This window comes from Rattus norvegicus, chromosome 18 (assembly GCF_036323735.1).
Source record: "Rattus norvegicus strain BN/NHsdMcwi chromosome 18, GRCr8, whole genome shotgun sequence".
Lineage (NCBI taxonomy): Eukaryota > Metazoa > Chordata > Mammalia > Rodentia > Muridae > Rattus > Rattus norvegicus.
In genome coordinates, this window is record NC_086036.1 from 2,020,389 (window position 1) to 2,042,363 (window position 21,975).

The 21,975-nt window shown below is 41.0% G+C and overlaps 2 protein-coding genes across 5 annotated transcripts in view; both read right to left on the reverse strand.

Moving 5' to 3' along the window:
- The window catches only part of Abhd3 (abhydrolase domain containing 3, phospholipase), a 55,302-nt gene that overhangs the window by 24,379 nt on the left and 8,948 nt on the right, over positions 1-21,975 (reverse strand). For 2 of the 4 annotated variants that reach the window (NM_001106162.1, XM_063277269.1), the window contains exon 4: positions 4,629-4,674. The exons of the other annotated variants lie outside the window; for them this stretch is intronic. In NM_001106162.1, the coding sequence (NP_001099632.1) occupies positions 4,629-4,674 (46 nt within the window). The remainder of the gene's footprint in view (positions 1-4,628; positions 4,675-21,975) is intronic. 4 annotated transcript variants of the gene reach the window in all.
- On the reverse strand, positions 4,681-21,829 carry LOC134482899 (histidine-rich glycoprotein-like). The gene is made up of 2 exons (XM_063277639.1): positions 18,844-21,829; positions 4,681-18,727 (listed from the first exon to the last, which is right to left on the reverse strand). Exon 2 carries the CDS (start codon positions 9,216-9,218, stop codon positions 7,866-7,868), a length of 1,353 nt encoding a protein of 450 aa, XP_063133709.1. The 5' UTR covers positions 9,219-18,727; positions 18,844-21,829; the 3' UTR covers positions 4,681-7,865.

Here is a 21,975-nt window from a genome sequence, read left to right on the forward strand (position 1 = left end):
ATCTACATCCGGCTCCTGTCGGTCTGCACTTCTTTGCTTCATCCATCTTGTCTAATTGGATGGCTGTATATGTATGGGCCACATGTGGGGCAGGCTCTGAATGGATGTTCCTTCTGTGTCTGTTTTAATATTTGCCTCTCTATTCCCTGCCAAGGGTATTCTTGTTCCTCTTTTAAAGAAGGAGTGAAGCATTCACATTTTGATCATCCGTCTTGAGTTTCATTTGTTCTAAGCATCTAGGGTAATTCAAGCATTTGGGCTAATAGTCACTTATCAATGAGTGCATACCACGTGTGTTTTTCTGTGATTGGGTTACCTCACTCAGGATGATATTTTCCAGTTCCAACCATTTGCCTACGAATTTCATAAAGTCATTGTTTTTGATAGCTGAGTAATATTCCATTGTGTAGATGTACCACATTTTCTGTATCCATTCCTCTGTTGAAGGGCATCTGGGTTCTTTCCAGCTTCTGGCTATTATAAATAAGGCTGCTATGAACATAGTGAAGCACGTGTCTTTTTTATATGTTGGGGCATCTTGTGGGTATATGCCCAAGAGAGGTATAGCTGGATCCTCAGGCAGTTCAATGTCTAATTTTCTGAGGAACCTCCAGACTGATTTCCAGAATGGTTGTACCAGTCTGCAATCCCACCAACAATGGAGGAGTGTTCCTCTTTCTCCGCATCCTCGCCAGCATCTGCTGTCACCTGAGTTTTTGATCTTAGCCATTCTCACTGGCGTGAGGTGAAATCTCAGGGTTGTTTTGATTTGCATTTCCCTTATGACTAAAGATGTTGAACATTTCTTTAGGTGTTTCTCAGCCATTCAGCATTCCTCAGCTGTGAATTATTTGTTTAGCTCTGAACCCCATTTTTTAATAGGGTTATTTGTCTCCGTGCGGTCTAACTTCTTGAGTTCTTTGTATATTTTGGATATAAGGCCTCTATCTGTTGTAGGATTGGTAAAGATCTTTTCCCAATCTGTTGGTTGCTGTTTTGTCCTAACCACAGTGTCCTTTGCCTTACAGAAGCTTTGCAGTTTCCAGGCCTTCTTTACTCTCAATTCAACACTGGTTTTTCTAACCAAACTAACTTCTTTACTTCTTTCTTTCTTTCTTTCTTTCTTCCTTCCTTCCTTCCTTCCTTCCTTCCTTCCTTTCTTTCTTTCTTTCTCTCTGTCTCTCTTTCTGTCTCTCTCTCTTTCTTTCTCTCTTTCTTTCTTTCTTTCTTTCTTTCTCTCTCTCTTTCTTTCTTTCTTTCTTTCTTTCTTTCTTTCTTTCTTTCTTTCTTTCTTTTGTGAGTGGCAGAGACTTTCTCCTCTGCTTCTTTATTTTACCCAAGTCTCTTAAAAAGATAGAACTAGCAATAACCACATGATAGCCTGAGTATTAGGCCCACCTTCCTTAAAATCTCAAGACACAGACGAAATATAGGTAAGTTAATGTAGGTTGATGTCCTTATGCAGGTGAAGGCAGACACAAGATAAAATGAGGCCTGTCATTGGGTGAGAAGGAAGAGAGGTGGGAACAGAGGTTTTAGAAGGAGAGAGAGAAGCAGAAAGGAGGAGAGGCAATACGGAGGCAGACATAAATGATCCTCTCCATGCCTCTACATAGATACAGGTTGTTATGAGTATTTCTTAAGGGATAGATTTCTATAGGCCAATTTATCTTATCTAGGTGGGCAATTTATATCTTTATCATTTGGTTGTGAGTTTATTGTATATTGTGGATTGAGAATTTAACATATAAATCTGATTGTTAAGTTACAGTTTATTGAATCTTGATTTTACCAGGTAGTTGGGAGTTTTTACCTTAACTACCAGGAGGCAGTTGCTGGGAGTGTGGGCAGAGTCTGTGTCAGGAAGCCACGATAGGCCAGCCCCATGCTGGACTTCTAGAGCCCTGATTTTACCAGGTAACTGGAACCAGAGAGTTCACAGCTAGCAGAGAGCCACCAGGAGAGATGCTAACCAGAGATAAATTATGGTTAGTTCCATATGGCCCTCCAGTACTGGAGCTAATTCTTGGGAGCAGCAAGGCCCTATGGGTGCCAAGGCTAGCACAAGATAAAAGGTATAGATTTTTAAATAATTATTGCAACAAGTTTATTACCAGAACATAACACAATTTCAAATATAGTCTTTGTTTCTACCTGAAATCTCACAACCAGGCTGTCCTGTCCACATTTCTATCAGGAATTGAGTCACCTGAGGTACCACCAGAATCACCCATTAATACTGAGATGGTACCATCTTGAAGGGCTTTCTAGATCAGGTAGCCAAACTTTCAAATTTCTCCTGGCAACTAATTCCAAGGTTTAAGAGTCACATAGAAAGGTTTTTTTATAGCAATTACCCAACTCCTGGTACCAAATTTCTGTATTAGATTTCTTTTCGTTATTTTGACAGAACATTAAGAAAGCAATGTAAAGAACAAACTATTTCTATTGATTAGTTTTAGTGGTTTCAATCCATCATAGAGGCAGACAACATGGCAAAGATACTCTCATGGTGCCCAGGAATGGTAGAGGGAGGGAGAGAGAGGAGAAAGAGAGATAAGGAGAAAGGAGGGGAGAGAATTCTAGACTGATTTACTTTCTCCCTTCCCCCTTTATGTCTCTCAGGCCCACAGACTATGGAATAGCACCTAGACTCTGAGTAGGCCCTTAAGTTAATTTTCTCTAGAACTGCTCTCACAGGTACACTTAGAATTGGGTATTACTAATTTCAGTCATTTCCCATCATATCAAATTGACAATCAAGATTAACATTTGCAGTAAGTAAAGTAAGTGTAAAAATCATATCTTACAACATAGTTCACAGATTTTTGTTTTGGGTTGCTGTTTTGAGGATGAGATCTCACTGTTTTGCCCAAGCTGGCCTTAAATTCCTGACTTCAAGAGATCCTCCTACTTTAGTCTCCCAAGTAGCTATGAAGAACCATGCCTGGTTCACTTAACAGATTTAGCCATCAAATGCAGTGGTGAATTTCTAGGAAAAACTAACTAGGAGTTAGAGGAGGGAAAGACATGACTTAAATTTTAAATGATTTAAATAATATTGCGTCTATGTAAACCTGCTTGGGCTTCACGCCAGGCACAGTCTCACCCTCTCTGCCTGTTGCCCATGGATCCAGTATGAGCTCTCAGAGATACTGCTGCCTGCCTGCTGCATGTTCCTACCCTGACAGTCAAGTGCTCACCTCTGAAATTGTTAGCAGAGCCCCAATTAAATGCTTTGGTTTTTTGTTTTTTTTTTTTATATATATAAGTCACCTTGGTCATGGTGTTTCTTCACAGCAATGGAACAGGAACTAAGATTTTTGTTTGTTTCTGGTGTGGTTCTGGGACTAATCCTAGGACTTCACAAACACTAAGCAAGAATGCTAATCACTTTAGCTGCATCTCCAGACTATTTTGGCTAATTTTTAAAGAAAAATGTATTTTTTATTAAAAATAACCATACTTGGGTGATGGTGGTTCATACCCTTTAACCCTAGCTCTTGGGAGGCAAAGGCAGGCAGATCTCTGAGATTGAGGCCAGCCTGGTCTACAGAGCAAGTTTCAGGACAATCAAGGCTACACAGAGAATATCTGACTTGAAAACAAAAAACAGAAACAAAAAAAACAAACAAACAACAAAGATACACTTTAATATCTACTGATGTTAAAATGTAGTAAATATAAAAGTTGCTATAAAATGGAATGCTGGTGGCTGAGAGATGCCTTAGCTCGATGATCAAAAGCAGTTCCTGTTCTTCTAGAGGACCTAGGTTCCGTTCTCAGAACTCAACATGAAATGACTTTAGGTTGATGTCTTTATGCAGGAAGGCAGGTACAGGATAGAACGAGGCCTGTCATTGGACGAGCAGGAAGGATGGGTGGGAGGAAAGTTTTAGAAAGAAGAGAGGGAGTCGGAGTGAGAGAGGAGCTGGGAGAACATGGCAGCAGATGTTAAGATTCTTCTCTGCACATAGATACAGGTTGTTATGACTATTTTTAAGGGATGGGTGTGTACAGGATTTTGTGCTGTCTAGATGGGTAAATTATATCTTATCAATTGGAAGAGAGGTTATTGTGTGGTGTGTTCTCTCATGTGGAGACTTAGTTGAGTTCAGGAGAAGGTGCAGTAGTGGCAGGATGCACCAAGCCCGCCATCCCGCCAAGGGAACTGTGAGTGAAAGCAAAGCAGCATGGCAAGGTCCACGCTGAAATGGCTCTCGGACCTCCCAGGTTAGAGAGTACCTCGGGGGCCAGTGTGGAACCGCTGAGATAAATTAGTTCTAGTTCCTACAGTGCAACCACCTGGGTCAGAGAGCGAGCCCAGGAGAAAAGGATGGAGAGATACGCCCAAGAACTGGTCACTCTGCTTTTTTATTTATTTATTTTCTTACTGCAACATACAACTGTCTGTCATTCTAGCTCCAAGGTATCTGATGCATACACAGAAACACATAAACAAAACTATTGAAAAGCATACTAATTTGGACCGGAGAGATTTTCCTACTATGAACTGATATTAATTGCAAAAGTAGTTTCAGTAAAAAGAATATACTTTTCATTGTAAACCTGATGATTCTTTTTCAAATTTCTTTTCAAATGGAGACTTGTCATGTCAAAGTACTTACCAAGAGACTCTCTCCTGCTACTCCTCTGTTATTAAAAACCACACACCTAAAAATGAGGAAAGAACTCTGTTATTTCTCTACACAGTTCTTCCTAATGATGTACTATTGAGATCATCTTACTGATCTTATAGAATCCTGCAGCATTAAAATAGTAACGATGTTGGGCCAGGGCTGTGGCTCAGTTGGTAAAGTGCTAGCCTAGCAAGCATAAAGCCCTGGATATGGCGGTGCTTCCCATGCACACACCTATAATGCCAGCACATGCAGAGGGAAAGGCGGGGTGGGGGTGGGTTCAGAGGTACAGGTGCTTTTAACCCAGGTACCAGTACTGAGTTTGAGACTAGGTCAGGACAGATGGAAACCCTGCCTCAAACATCTGTCAAACAAAATCTGTGTGACTTTTGAGATGGCTTAGCTGGTAACAGCACTTGCTGCCAAGCCTGACTTGAGTTCCATCCCATGACCCACAAGATTCAAAGAGAGAACTGAATCTTCCAAGTTGTTCTCCTATCCCCACACAAACACAATGGTGTATTCCTGTTTTGCGTATATGTATAGTAAAATGCTTGTAATAATGTCGTATTTTAACACCAAGCAGTAGCATATTGGTGCTACTCTCTCTAATTAATAACTCTTTCTAAATGATTACAAACCCTTACTTTTTGACTGTACTAGAGATTAAACCCTGGGCCTCATGTTTGTCAGCAAATCACTCTTACTTCTGACCTATATTACCAGAACTAAAGAGTTAAGAAATTCTGTATGTGGGTTTGACTAGAAAGTTACATATTGGTCTCATTCTCACCAAAAGTGTATACTTTTTTTTTTTTTGGTTCTTTTTTTTGGAGCTGGGGACCGAACCCAGGGCCTTGTGCTTCCTAGGCAAGCGCTCTACCAAAAAGTGTATACTTTAAAAACCATATATATATATATATATATATATATATATATATATATATATACACACACACATCTGTGTATGATAAGCATTTCTAAAACAATTTTAAGTCAAACATACATTTTTGGTTCAAATGTCTTCTCTACATTGTATTTGAGGCATTATCCATACACTAGACACCAACTCGAATTTCTCAAGGTTCAGCAAACATGGTAACCAGAAATTTTTAAAAAATTAATATTAGCAGAGTATAGTGGTGCGTGCCTTTAATCCCAACACTCAGGAGGCAGAGACAGGTGGATCTCTGAGTTTGAGGCCATCCTGGTCTACACTGAGAACTGCAGGCATCCAGGGCTGCACAGTGAGACTTTCTCCATTTTATTGTTCTCCCTTTATTCTAAGACATGGGATATCCTACATTGCCCAGGCTGGTCCTAAACTCAGGTTCAAGTTCCACTGCCTCAGCTTCCCACATTCCACTATTCCTGACTTTATCTTTTTTTTTTTCCCTCTAAAAAGAATGGCGAGACAGACTAGATATAAATAAAATGTATGCTGGCCACAGAGATTCACTTGCATAAGCACCTAAGCAATGCATGTGGCCTTTAGGCTGAAGTTCCTAGTCAGACAAGAACTGCTTTAGAGAGCAAACAAAAAGGAGAGATTCAAATGGCTTCTGGGGCAAGATGTCCTATGCCTGCCACTGTGACAGGCCACAAAGCCAGAGGAGGGAAAGGACAAGATGATTTGCAGATGCATGCAAAATCACTCTGTCCACCTGGGGCCATCCTCCAAAATGCAGACTGGGCATGTGCGCCTCCCTCCCCCAACGCACAGCTCACACTGTCACTGTCTACCACCTTGGCACCTTGGCACATGTTTTAGACACTCCACAGGGCCACTAATATTAGAATGAGTCATTCATTCAAAAACACTTATTAAACAGAATCTACTGAACTAAGCAGATCAAAGTCTATAAGAGATAACAGAGAAACAAAACAGCAGTACGGTTCTTTGAGGAATGCCTTCAGTTAGAGTGGAGAGCCATGGGCCATATTCTTAGCTGACAGGAGTACTATGACCTGCCACAGGGGCGTCCAATGTCCAGTGAGTGGCACAGAAAGCAAAGCTCCCTGGGTTCAGCATGGCAGAGTTAATTAAGGAAGATTTCATGGAGAAGGCAGATAAATCTCAGGCTGACACAACATAACAAAGATACAAGGTAAGCAGCTATGGTGGTTTGAATTGAGAGTGGGCCCCATAGGCTTATATATTTGAATGTTTGGTTCTCAGCTGCTAGAACTGTTTGGGAAGGATTAAGAGGGGTGGCCTTCTGGGAGGAAGTGTGTCACTGAAGGTGGCCTTTGAGGGTTCAAAATTTTACACCAGGCCCAGTCTAGCTGTCTCTGCCTCCCGCTTGTAATCAGATTCGAGCTCTTAGCTGCTGCTGCAGTGCCAGGCCTGCCTCCCTGCTGCCATGCTCTCCACTAGAATGATCATAAGCCAACCGTCTGAAACTGTATGTAGGCCCCCAATTAAATGCTTTCTTTTATAAGTTGCCATATAAAAGGCCATTTGCATCTTCTCATAGCAGCTGAATAGTAACTAAGACAGCTATCTAAAGGATAATGAATGTCATGTATGTGTCGGTGTCTGTGTGTATAAAGGAGGCCAGAAGAGGACATCAGATTGCTCGGAGCTGGAGTTAGGAGTTGTTGTGAGCTACCCGATGTAGGCATATTAAACTGGACTCAGGTCTTCTGCAACAGCAGCAAGCATTCTCAACTGCCAAGCTATCTCTCCAACCCTCGGTACAGAACCCGAATGCAGGGTTAGAGATGGTGACAAGGGGGGTCTAGTTCCAGAAGTGTCAGGGCAGAGCTTATGAGGTCAACCATTCTACAGAGTAGTAACTATAATCGTTCACAATGTAGGTAGAGAACAGCACCAAGGCAGGCAGGAACAGAAAGCTAAGCTGACAGAGAAGAGAAGAGCATTGGGAAGACTCCCTGTTTGTTGGAGATTGGTGCTAATGCTTTGAATCTGCATGTTCAGACACTGAAGGTCCCCAACTGTTTTTTGTTCTATCAATAAAGATGCCAACAGCCAATAGCTGGCACAGTGTGGGATACTGAAATCTGCATTGGTAGGACACAGAGAAGAATGGCAGAATCACCCATCCTAGGGGAAGAGGAATGGACACCGTAGTGGCAGGAGAGAAACCACTCAGCCAAGTGAGACTTCCAGTAAGAGGCCACTGGCCACTTCCCCTATTGGGTCTGGGGTAACGGGAAGATTTAGGAGTGCTCAGCCTTTGAGGGAGACAAGGCATTTAAAAATTAAATGATGCGCACCCACCTGTGTGTGCATGCATGAGTGCGTGCGTCCGTGTGTGTGTGTGTGTATGTGTGTGTTGTGTTTGTGTGTGTGTGTATGTGTATGTGTGTGTATGTGTTTGTGTGTGTATGTGTTTGTGTGTGTGAGTGTATATGTGTTTGTGTGTGTGTATGTGTGTGTATGTGTTTGTGTGTGTATGTGTTTGTGTGTGTGAGTGTATATGTGTTTGTGTGTGTATGTGTGTGTGTATGTGTGTGTATGTGTTTGTGTGTGTGTATGTGTGTGTATGTGTTTGTGTGTGTATGTGTTTGTGTGTGTGAGTGTATATGTGTTTGTGTGTGTGTATGTGTGTGTGTATGTGTGTGTATGTGTTTGTGTGTGTTTATGTGTGTGTATGTGTGTGTATGTGTTTGTGTGTGTTTGTGTGTGTGTGAGTGTGTATGTGTGTGTATGTGTGTTTGTGTATGTGTGTGTATGTGTGTGTGAGTGTGTGTGTGAGTGTGTGTGTATGTGTGTGTTTGTGTGTGTGAGTGTGTATGTGTGTTTGTGTATGTGTGTGTATGTGTGTGTATGTGTGTGAGTGTGAGTGTGTGTGAGTGTGTGTGTGAGTGTGTGAGTTTGTGTGTGTGTTTGTGTGTGTGAGTGTGTATGTGTGAGTGTGTATGTGTGTTTGTGTATGTGTGTTTGTGTATGTGTGAGTGTGTGTGAGTGTGTGTGTGTTTGTGTGTGTGTATATGTGTGTATGTGTGAGTGTGTGTGTGTGTGTATGTGTGTGTGTGTCTGTGTGTGTGTCTGTGTGTGTGTGTGTCTGTGTGTGTATGTGTGTGTGAGCGTGTGTGCGTGTGTGAGTGTGTGAGCGTGTGTGAGCGTGTGTGCGTGTGTGTGAGCGTGTGTGCGTGTGTGTGTGTGTGAGCGTGTGTGCGTGTGTGCGTGTGTGGTGTGTGTGTGTGAGCGTGTGTGCGTGTGTGTGTGTGAGCGTGTGTGAGTGTGTGAGTGTGTGTGTGTTTGTGTGTGTATATGTGTGTGTGTGTGAGTGTGTGTGTGAGTGTGTGTGTATGTGTGTGTATGTGTGTGTGTCTGTGTGTGTATGTGTGTGTGTCTGTGTGTGTGTGAGCGTGTGTGCGTGTGTGTGTGAGTGTGTGAGCGTGTGTGCGTGTGTGTGAGCGTGTATGCGTGTGTGTGTGTGAGCGTGTGAGTGTGTGTGCGTGTTTGGTGTGTGTGTGTGAGCGTGTGTGTGTGAGCGTGTGTGCGTGTGTGTGGGGTGTGTGTGTGTGAGCGTGTGCGTGTGTGTGTGCGTGTGTGTGGTGTGTGTGTGAGTGCTTGTGCTGAGACAGCTCCTGGGTGGGTGTTTGCATGAAACCAGCTGGGAGCAAAAGGCAGAGTAATGAAAACTCACTGCTACAGCCGCTTATCTCTGTGAAGACGGGAGTAGTTGGTAATCGGACGAAAGTCCAATAGAAACACTTGGTCTTATAGGCTTGAAGAATATGAAGTTTGGGAGAACTATTGCAGTTGAGAAATAGAGAAGACAAAGGAAGACTCTAAATTCTAAATGAAAAGTGGGGCTTAATCTCTCCATAGCTTCCATGTTTGCCACCTCTGCCCAGCAACTATAATCAGCATCTTTAAGGCTATAAACTAGACAGAGATTCTAATGACTGCTTATCACAGACAAAACAGAGCTTGAGGTTTGAGTTTTACCGAACTTATCTGTGTGATAAAAAAAGAAAAAAGAAAAATCAGCATTATCCAGGAAAAAATAATAAAATCCAGATTTTGTTTTGAGACTAGGTTTCCTTGTGTAGTCCTGGATGTCCTGGCTCTCACTCTGTGAACCAAGCTGGTCTTGAATTCACAAAGATTCACCTGCCTCTGCCTCCCAAATGCTGGGAGTAAAGATGTGCACCACTACTGCCCGGCTCAGAATCTAGAATATTTGGTTAAGTCTGGTCTTTAATGGCTGAGCCATTTTTCCAGCCCAAGAATCCAAGGTTTTAAAAATAGTTTATCCATAGAACAGCTGAAAATTAGTGAACCATGAAGAAATGGGAAAACAAAACCCACATTTGGTGTCCGGACAGTAGAATCAAAGAGAATGTAGAATACTCAGGTGTTGTGCATATGAAGAATTATAAAAGAAAATCCCAGTTGAGGAATAGTACCCATAAACATGGAAATTCCTGAGTGGAGAGATGGCTCAGCAGTTAGGGGCACTGCTGGCTCCTCGAGAGGACATGGGTTCAGTTCCTACCACCCACATGGTGATCACAACCATCTGTAACTATAGTTCTGAGATGTATAAAGTCGCCTTCTGGCCTCCTTACACATAGTGTATGGACATATATTCAGGCAAAGCACACACACACACACACACACACACACACACACACACACAAAATAAAGATGAATGAATCTTTAAAAAATGGAAATTCCAGAAAGATGAGGATATAGCTAAATCACAGATACTTAGCATGCACAAGGCAGAGTTCCTTTCCCTAGCATCATAATAAATAGACCCTGCATTGTTTGTTTAATAATACAAAAAGAGGCACTTAGGTAGATACATGCCTTAGCACTCAGGAAGCAGGGCTGCCATATCTTTGTGAGTTTAAGGTTAGGTTATCCTTGCCAACATAGCAATTTCCAGGCCAGCCTGGGCTACACAGTGAGATCTTGTCTACAAATAAACAAGATACCTCAATATCAAAATACCTGCTATACATGTAATTGAGATTCCGGAAAGAAAAGAATGAAGAAAAAGAAATATAAAACCTAAAACACCCAAACTTTCCAGATTTGATATAAAAAATATCTAAACAAATAGATTCAAAGAAAAAGGGGGAAATAATAGAAATTTTAAAAACCTAAACTGAATTATAAATGATAGAGGACTTTAAGAAGGACATAAATAACTCCCTTAAAGAAATACAGGACAACACAGGTAAACAGATAGAAGTCCTTAAAGAGGAAACACAAAAATCCCTTAAAGAAGTAAAGTAAAACACAACCAAACAGATGAAGAATTGAACAAAACCATAAAGGATCTAAAAATGGAAAGAAAAAAAAACAAGAAAGAAATCACAAAGGGAGACAATCCCGGACATAGAAAACCTAGGAAAAAGATCAGGAGTCATTGATGCAGGCATCACCAACAGAATACAAGAGTACAAGAGACAGAAGAGAGAATCCCGGGGGCAGAAGATACCATAGAAAACATTGACAAACAGTGAAGGAAAATGCAAAAAACAAAAAGATCCTAACCCAAAACATCCAGGAAATCCAGGACACAATGAGAAGACCAAACCTAACAATAATAGGTATAGAAGAGAATGAAGATTCCAACTTAAAGGGCCAGTAGATATCTTCAACAAAATTATAGAAGAAAACTTCACTAACCTAAAGAAAGAGATGTTCATGAACACACAAGAAGCCTTAGAACTACAAACAGATAAACCAGAAAAGAAATTCCTCCTTTCACATAATAGTCAAAAGACCCAAAACACAAAACAAAGAAAGAATATTAAAAGCAGTAAGGGGGAAAGGTCAAGTAACATATAAAGGCAAAGCTATCAGAATTACACCAGAGTTTTCACCAGAGACTATGAAAGCCAGAAGATCCTGGGCAGATGTCATACAGACCCTAAGAGAACAAATGCCAGCCCAGGCTAATATACCCAGTAAAACTCTCAATTACCATGGACGAAGTAACCAAGATATTCCATGACAAAACGAAATTTACAAAATATCTTTCCACAAATCCAGCCCTGTAAAAGATAACAGATTAACAGATAAAAAAAAAAGCTTCCAAAACAAGGAGGAAAACTAGACCCTAGAAAAAGCAAGAAAGTAATCTTCTTGCAACAAACAAACAAACAAACAAGAGAGCCAAACAAAAATAATTCCCTCTAACAACAAAAATAACAGGAAACAATCACTATTTCTTAATATCTCTTAACATCAATGGACTCAATTCCCCAATAAAAAGACATAGACTAACAGACTAGATACATAAACAGGACCCAGCATTTTGCTACATAAAGGAAACACACCTCAGTGACAAAGACAGATACTACCTAAGGGTAAAAGGCTGAGAAAATTTTTTTAAAGCAAATTGTACCAAGAAACAAGCTGGAGTAGTTATTCTAATATCAAATAAAATCGACTTTCAACCAAAAGTTATCAAAAAAGATACAGATGGACACTTCATACTCACAAAGGAAAAATCTACCAAGATGAACTATCAATTCTCAACATTTATGCTCCAAATGCAAGGGTACCCACATTCATAAAGAAACCTTACTAAAGCTCAAAGCATACATTGCACCACATACAATAATAGTGGGAGACTTTGACACATCACTCTCATCAATGCACAGATCATGGAAACAGAAACAGAGACATAGTGAAACTAACAGGAGTTGTGAACCAAATGGATTTAACAGATATCTGTAGAACATTTCATCCTAAAACAAAAAAGAATGAACCTTCTTCTTAGTACCTCATGACACCTTCTCAAAAACGGACCACATAATTGCTCACAAAACAGGCCTCAATAGATACAAGGAGATTGAAATAATCCCTCGCATCCTATCAGATTACCATGGTCTTCAATAACAACAAAAACAACAGACAGGCCACATACAAATGGAAGCTGAACACACTACTCAAGGATAACTCAGTCAAAGAAGAAATAAAGAAAGAAATTAAAGACTTTTTAGAATTTAATGAAAATGAAGGCACAACATACACACAAACTTATGGGATACAGAAAGCAGGAAAACTCATAGCTCAAAGTACCTCCAAAAAGAAATTGGAAAGAGCATACAGTAACAGCTTGATAGCACATCTGAAAGCTCTAGAACAAAAGGAAGGAAATTTACCCAAAAGGAGTAGATGGCAGGAAATAATCAAACTCAGAGTTGAAATCAACCAAGTAGAAACAAAAAGAACTATACAAAGAATCAACAAGACCAAGAGGTGGTCCTTTGAGAAAATTAACAAGATAGATAAAGCCTTAGCCAGAGTAACCAGAGGGCAGAGAGTGTATTCAAATTAACAAAATCAGAAATGAAAAGGGAGACATAACAACAGAAACAGAGGAAATTCAAAGAATTATCAAATCCTACTACAAAAGCCTATACTCAACAAAACTGGAAAATCTGGATGAAATGGACAACTTTTTAGACAGATACCAGGTACCAAAGTTAATTCAGGATCAGGTAACCATCCAAACAGTCATTAAAGAAATAAAGCAGTCATTAAAACTCTCCCAACCGGGGAAAAAAAAAAAAACAACAACAACAACAACAACAACAACAACAACAAAAACAGGACCAGATAGGTTTAGTGCAGAATTCTATCAGACCTTCAAAAGAAAGCCTAATACCAATACTCTTCAAACTATTCCACAAAATAGGAATACTACCCAACTCGTTCCTTGAAGCCACAATTACACTTATACCAAAACCACACAAAGACCCTTCCTACAGAGAAAGAGAACTTCAGAACAATTTCCCGTATGAATATTGATGCAAAAATACTCAATGAAATTCTTGCAAACAAATCCAAGAACACATTGAAATGATCATTCAACATGATTGAGAAGTCTTCATCTCAGGGATGCAAGGATGGTTCAACATATAGAGACCTATCAACGTAATCCACTATATGAACAAACTCAAGGGAAAAAAAAAGATCATTTAATTAGATGCTGAGAATGCATTTGACAAAATTCAACACCCTTTCATGATAAAAGACTCGGAAAGATCAGAAATTCAAAACCCATACCTAAACATATGAAAGCAATATACAGCAAAACATTAGCCAACATCAAACTAAATGGAGAGAAACTTGAAGTAATCCCACTAAAATCAGGGACTAGACAAGGCTGCCCACTCTCTCAATACCTATTTAATATAGTACTTGCCAGAGCAATTAGACAACAAGAAGAGGTCAAAGGAATTGGAAAGATAGAAGTCAAAAGTATCACTAGTTGCAGATGATATAATAGTATACTTAAGTGGCCCCAAAAATTCCACCAGAGAACTCCTACAGCTGATAAACAATTTCAGCAAAGTGGCAGGAAATAAAATTAACTCCAACAAATCAGTTGCCTTCCTCTACTCAAAGGATAAACAGACTGAGAAAGAAATTAGGGAAATGACACCCTTCACAATAGCTACAAGTAATATAAAATACCCTATGTGACTCTAACCAAGCCAGTGAAAGATCTGTATGACAAGAACTTCAAGTCTCTGAAGAAGGAAAGGAAAGAAGATCTCAGAAGATGGAAAGACCTCCCATGCTCATGGATTGGCAGGATTAATGTCGTAAATACGGCAATCTACAAATTCAATGCAATCTCCATGAAAATTCCACCTTAACTCTTCATAGGCTTAGAGCAATTTGCAAATTCATTTGGAAAAGAAAAAAATAGGAAAGTGAAAACTATCCACAACAATAAAAGAACATCTGAAGGAATCACCGTCCTTGACCTCAAGCTTTATTATACAGCAATCATGATAAAAACTGCATGTAATTGGTACAGAGACAGGCAGGTAGATCAATGGAATAGAATTGAAGACCCAGAAATGAACCCACACACCTATCGTCACTTGATCTTTGACAAAGGAGTCAAAACCATCCAGTGGAAAAAAGACAGCATTTTCAACAAATGGTGCTGGAGGTCTGCATGTAGAAGAATGCAAATGGATCCATTCTTTTTTTTTTTTTTTTTTTTTTTTTTTGGTTCTTTTTTTCGGAGCTGGGGATCGAACCCAGGGCCTTGCGCTTCCTAGGTAAGCGCTCTACCACTGAGCTAAATCCCCAGCCCCGCAAATGGATCCATTCTTATCACCCTATACAAAGCTCAAGTCCAAGTGGATCAAAGATCTCCACATAAAACAAGATACACTGAAACTAATAGAAGAGAAAGTAGGAAAAAACCTTAAACACATAGGCACAGTGGGAAATTTCCAGAACAGAAGAACACCGATGGCTTATGCTCTAAGATCAAGAATCAGCAAATGGGACCTCATAAAACTGCAAAGCTTCTGTAAGGAAAAGGGCACTGTCAATAGGACAAAACAGCAACCAACAGATTGGGAAAAGGTCTTTACCAACCCCACATCTGGTACAGGGCTAATATCTAATATATACAAAGAACTCAAGAAGTTCCAGAAGAATCAAATAATCAAGAAGACTCCAGAGAATCAAATAATTCTATTAAAAAATGTGGTGCAGGGTTGCAGAGATGGCTCAGTGGTTAAGAGCACTGACTGCTCTTCCAGAGACCCTGAGTTCAAATCCCAGCAACCACATGGTGGCTCACAACCATCTGTAATGAGATCTGATGCCCTCTTCTGGTGTGTCTGAAGACAGCTACAGTATACTTATATATAATAAATTTAAAAAAAATGTGGTGCAGAGTTAAACAAAGAATTCTCAACTGAAGAATACTGAATAGCTGAGAGGCACCTAAAGTAATGTCCAACATCCTTAATAATCAGGGAAATGCAAATCAAAGCAACCCTGAGATACCACCTCACACCAGTCAGAATTACTAAGATCAAAAACTCAGGTGACAGCAGATGTGGATGTGGAGAAAAGCACACTCCTTCATTGTTGGTGGGATTGTAAGCTGGTACAACCACTCTGGAAATCAGTCTGGAGGTTCCTCAGAAAATTGGACATTGCACTACCTGAGGACCCAGCTATACCACTCCTGGGCATATACCCAAAAGATGCTCCAACATATAATAAGGACACATGCTCCACTATGTTCATAGCAGCCTTATTTATAATAGCCAGAAGCTGGAAAGAACCCAGATGCCTTTCAACAGAGGAATGGATACAGAAAATGTGGTACATCTACACAATGGAATATTACTCAGCTATCAAAAACAATGACTTTATGAAATTCATAGGCAAATGGATGGAACTAGAAAATATCATCCTGAATGAAGTAACCCAGTCACAGAAGAACACACATGGACTTCACTCACTTATAAGTGAATATTAGCCCTAAAGCTTGGAATACCTATGATAAAATTCACAGATCATATGAAGAAAAAAGACCAAAATGTGGGTACTTCATTCCTTCTTAGAAGGGAGAACAAAATACTCACAGGAAGAACTACAGGGACAAAGAGTGGAGCAGAGACTGAAGAAAAGGCCATCCAGAGACTGCCCAACCTGGAGATCCTTCTCATATGCAGCCGCCAAACCCAGACACTATTGCTGATGCCAAGAAGTGCTTCCTGACAGGAGCCAGATATGGGTGTCTCCTGAGAGGCTCTGCCAGCGCCCTACTGATATAGATGAGGATGGTTGCAGCTAACCATTGGACTGAACAAAGGGACCCCAGTGGAGGAGTTAGAGAAAAGACTGAGGGAGCTGAAGGGGTTTATAACCTTATAGGAAAAACAATTATATCAACCAGAGCCTACCAGAGCTCCCGGGGAATAAACCACTAACTAATGAGTACACATGGAGGGAACCATGACTTCAGCCACATATGTAGCAGAGGATGTCATTGTCCAGCATCAATAGGAGGAGAAGCCCTTGGTCCTGCGAAGGCTCATTTCCCAAGTGTAGGGGAATGCCAGGGCATTGAGGTGGGAGTGGGAGCTTCCTCATAGAAATAAGGGAACGGAGGAAGGGTTTTTGGAGAGGGGGGGAAAGGGGATAACATTTCAAATTTAAATACATAAAGTATCCAAGAAAAAATAAAATTTAAAGTAAAAAAAAGAAGAAAAGTAGAAAGTGTCAGACTAGATAAAAATGGTCCAATATATGGGCATATCCATGCAGGTACACACACAGTTTGTGGAGTTTTATTTATTTTGATTTTCATTTCAGGGGTTCTATATATAGTTCTGTGTCTGTCCTGGAACTCACTATGTAGACTAGGCTGTCCTTGAACTCACAGAGATTTGTCTATTTTGCCTCCAAAGTGATACAACTAAGGTGTGCACCACCCTGCCTGGCTTGGCTTTTCAGTTTTTTTAGTCTTTTGTAAGCTGGAATTGAAATCACTATGTAGCTGAGGATAATCTTGAACTCCTAAACCTCCTACTTCTCCCTTCCAAATACTGGAATTACAGACTACTATATCTGCTATTAAGTTTAAAATTTCCTAGTACTGGAATTACAACCTACTATATCTGCTATTACATTCAAAAATCGAGACACTTTGAAAGTTAAACAATGAAAAAGGTTATCATGTAAACAGTAAACAAAAGAAGCCAAGAGTAGTCATAATAATATTAGTTAATTATATACATTGTGACATGAAATTAAAAATGACCTATCAAGTTTCTGCCTTAGGCTCAGAGAAGGAACAACAAGTACTGTCAGATTACAAAGGTAAAAGCCCTTGCGATGGTTTAAGAAGCTGGCCAAGGAGATGGAGGATGAACACAAGGTTTCCAAGCAGAAACAAAAAGATGAGCAGAAGAGGTTCAAGGAGTGAAAACCCAGGCTGAGTGAAAGGACTCCCTGACTATAGGTGAAATAAAAACCAGGCAACAGCAAGTTCCTTATGCCTGAGACTATGCTGCCTCTTGGTTCATCCCTAGTTAAACACCTACAGGCCCATGAGCTGCCTGACATGGGTGCTCAGAACTGAACTGGGCATCTCTGGAAGAGCCGCTCAGAACTGAACTGGGCTTCTCTGGAAGAGCCGCATTCACTCTGAACTCATGCCCAAGCCATCCCTACAGCCCGCCATTATCTTGGTAGACAATATTTATTGCATTTTAAAGAGTTGCTTATGAGCTGAGCACCTACACATCTAAGGGTATAAAAGTTGTCCAAGGACCTTTGTGTGCTGGTGCATACCTATAATCTAGAATATGGATAGGAAGCAAGGAGCATCAGGAATCCAAGGTCAGTGTCAGCTATAAAGAGAATTCAAGGTCAGCCTGGGCTACATAACACCCTGTATCAAAATATTAAGTTGTTAAGGCTCCTCAAGAACTAGTGACATTTCAAACAGCTTTTCCTCGGCTCACCACTTCTCTGTCCCCTCCTCTCAAAGGCTACTCTAATTGCCACAAGCCAAAGCATCAATTTGGGTTATCTTTGATGAGACCTAAACCTTAGTGGCTCTGTGGCTCTGTGGAATAGCCAGTTAATATTTTATGATTGTGGTTAAATTTTTAGTCGTGATATTTCTAAAACTAGTGGCTGTGTGGCCATAAGTGTCAAACACTTCCTGTATGTGAGGAACGAGAAAACCTCAGACATAGCTGGCATCAAGACTACTCTTTCGTCCTCAGCTCCGGGGGAAAACAAAAGACAAACAAACAAACAAACAAACAAACAAAAAAGACTACTCTTTCAAGTGTCATCTCTTATATCATTTTATTGAAATCCTCCTTTCAGTCCTATTGCCTCTGACTTGAAATTCACTCAGCAGCTTTCTAATGCTCTCGTAGTTTTATCTTATTCATCTGAATCCAGTCCAGGTCTCATTTTTTTTTTTTTACATATTTGAGTGCTCATAGGTAATGGGAGTGTCACAAGGCACGACACAGGGACTGGAGGTTAACCAAGATGGCAGCAGCCTGTCTGTCTCAACAAGGCCTGCCCTGCCTTTGCATTGCCCACTGCCTGACCAGGCGTGCTACCCTGGGCTTTCTTAGAATGGTCTCTTTGGGGCAAAGGCTACCCACTGCACCTTGCTTCGATCTGGCCTTCCATCAAGGCTCTTCCTTATGTGAGAGAGTGGCCCTCATTCACTCCTGTGGACTCCAAGAACAATACTTTCAAAATTTTTGTTCTCAGTGAGGGATCAACCAGTCAATGTTCTTTATATAGACTGCATGGGAGCCTCAGTAAGTCTAGGAGGTGGAAGGGATTTCTGCGAAGAAGAAAAATGGAAGAGTAGAGAGATCAGAATAAGATATTTCTGGAAGTACATGGAGTATGTAACCCTGGGACCTGAACTCAACCTGACTCAAAGATCCCCTCACCCACCTCCATTTGTCCTTGTAAGTTAGTGACATTCATGTCTTCTTTTCCAAGGAGGATGGGCGTTCTGAACACAGAGTACATCTTCTGGGCATGCCAACTCTGATAAAAAGAGCTCTGACTGCAAAAGGTTAGAGGTCATTTTTGTGCTCGCTTGTGGATATGTGTACTAAGGATGAAAACAAAGCCTTGGGCATGCTAGGCAAGCGCTTGGCTACTAAGATACATCTTCATCTCTCAGGTGGATCTCACAGTGGACCACCTAACAGCAGCACCCCCTGTCAGTACCACCATAATTATTTCCTAGACTACCATTACATAATCTAGACCTTTCATCAGTGTTTTCTAATATGCTTACCTAGCTAGTCTCAAGAACAATGAGTGGCAATTATTCATTTCTCACTCTTAAAAAATGTTATTTTTACAGAAAGTGAGTTACTAAGACAGAAAGTTAACTTAAAATAATTTCTAATCTAGACCGGGAGAAGTAGTCAGAACTCAGTCTGTTGTTGCAACAGCTGTTTCCTCGGTGTGGTACCCTCATCCTCCCTCATCCTTCCTCCCCTGAGGGGGGTCTTCACATTACCCCAAGGTACCACTCGCAATGCTGGAAATGCTACTGATCACTGAAATCCAGACATCACCGTTACTACACCCCCAAATACAACCACAAGCTGAAAGGAGAGATACACGTGAAGGCAGTCAAACTTTAACCTTAAACTATTTCCACAATAAGTGGGCTCTGCAGTGAATCAAAGGGGCACTGTCCTTCAGAGGACAGAACAAAAATAGTGCTTTCTCTAAGTAGAAAAAAAAAGTAGTGAGGCGTGCTTCAAAACACATCTTAATGTTGAAAATTTCTCAACAAAATTTTAAAAAAAGGAAATAAAGACCCTCTCTCCTTTCTTCTAACTCAGCTTCCCAATCTCTCTCCTTTTCCTATCAGACTTATCAAGTGTATTTTCAGCTTCTCCGCTGGTCTCCTGGGGACACCTAAGGAGATGAAAACAATCCATTTTGGCTAAGTTCCTGGGAGTTGAATCCAGGACCTCCCACGTGCTAGGCATGCACCGTAGCAATAAGCTGGGCTCTAGCCCTAAGCTGAGCTCTCGGCCCCTTAGGTGTGCATCTTTAAAGAATGAGAGGGGGTTTCTACCCCTCTTTTATTCCTTCTTGGGTATTAGGATTCATAAATAATAATTAGAGCTGAACTGATGGGGCTGGAGCGATGGCCCATTGGGTAATGTTTTTACCATGCAAGCATGAGGACCTGAGTTCAGAGTCCCAGCACTCATGTAAAAGCCAGGCATGGCAGAAAAAAGTAAACCCAGAGTGTGCATGTGTATGTGCATGCCTGCACATGTTTCTGTGTGAGCAAGTGTGAGAGTTGTGCACACTTTGGGCAGTGCAACACAGAGAGAGACAGGTGTGGCTAAGAGGCTTGCTTACATAAAATAGTTCAGTGAGAGACCTTGCCCCACTCCCAAGGAAAGAGAGAGAAGGAAAGGCAAAGGGAGGGAGAGTGACAGAGAACACCCAGCTGCTCACATGGGTGAGCTCCTTCCTATCTACACATATGTACATCACATACACACCACACATATGTACATCATATACACACCACACATATGTACATCACACACATGCCACACATATGTACATCACATACATGCTAGAGTTAAAGTACTCAATGGCTCCTTGGAAAAAACCATAATTAAACAACAAAACCAAACCTTAAACAACAAAAAAACCTGGACTGTGGAAATGGCTCGGTCTGTACAGTAAAAACCTGAGTCTGGTCCCAGAACTTATAAACTGCTGGAGGGGTTGGACACGGTGAAGAACATTAGCTGCTCTTCCAGAGGATGTGGGTTCATGTTGCAGCTCATGACTGTAACTCTAATCTCTGGGGATCAGACACCCTCTCTGGCCTCCACAGCTAGCAGGCATGTATGTGTCACACAGACAAATGTAAGCAAAAACATATACACATAAAAATAAATTTTAAAAAAGCAAGACATGGGTGTGGTGGTGCACATCTGTAATCCCAGCGTTAAAGAGGTAGAGACAGGCAGCTTCTTGGGCATCACTGGTCAACCAGACTTGTCTGTTTGCCAAGCTCTAGGCCAGTGAGATACCCTGCCTCATAAAAGTAAAATCCAGGGACAGTATCTGAGGAGCAATACCCAGAGTTGTCCTCTGGCTTCTACATGAATATACAAAGTCAGAGTGCCTGGGTTCTGGCACTGATGTGTACCAGACAAACTGTGTCCCATCCTGGACTTCCATGGGAAAGAAAGATATCTGTTCCTTGACTCTACCCCACCTGGGTGCTGGAGGACACATCCCAGGGCCTCATGCATGCTAAGCAAGTGTCCTAACACTCAGTCCAACTTGAATCTTATTGGGGGCACTGTTAGTTTGCGTTTCCCGTCCCTCGAAGCCAATTCTGTCTCGGCAGAATGCACACTTCTCCGGTTCTGCATACACTGTGACTTCAACCAGACTATATGTTCCTGGGGAATATAAGCTCCTTCACTGTACAGCACCAAATACTTAATGCATTACTGGCCTAGATTTTAGTGAGCTTGTTATTACATAATTCTGGATGGGTCACTCTTTAAGATTAGCTGGGGTCAGAACATAATGATAAATGAGTTTTTTTTTTTTTTAAAGGCCAAGGTAACAGCTGGTCCAGATATAGTCAAATTTACTTTTCTCCCCTTGTTTCTGTTTTGCTTCAGGGAACCAGTTCAGAGAATGAAAGGAAGGTATAAGAAAACTTAGTATTGTTCTGGTACAAGTTACTACTACATGTAGGTTTCTTTTATTTTTTTAAATTTCATTTTATTTCTTTCTTTTTTTTATTTAAGGAATAAGAGTGCTGGTTTGAGGAGACAGCCTTGATTTACTTTAGTCAACACTTTTTTTTCCATCTTTATTAACTTGAGTATTTCTTATTTACATTTCAATTGTTATTCCCTTTCCCGGTTTCCAGGCCAACATCCCCCTAACCCCTCCCCTCCCCTTCTCTATTTGTGTTCCCCTCCCCATCCTCCCCCCATTACCGCCCTCCCCCCAACAATCACGTTCACTGGGGGTTCAGTCTTGGCAGGACCAAGGGCTTCCCCTTCCACT

Bases quoted from the DNA above. Each gene is read 5' to 3' on its own strand.
- LOC134482899 (XM_063277639.1), bottom strand. From the start codon at position 9,218: ATGCAAACACCCACCCAGGAGCTGTCTCAGCACAAGCACTCACACACA.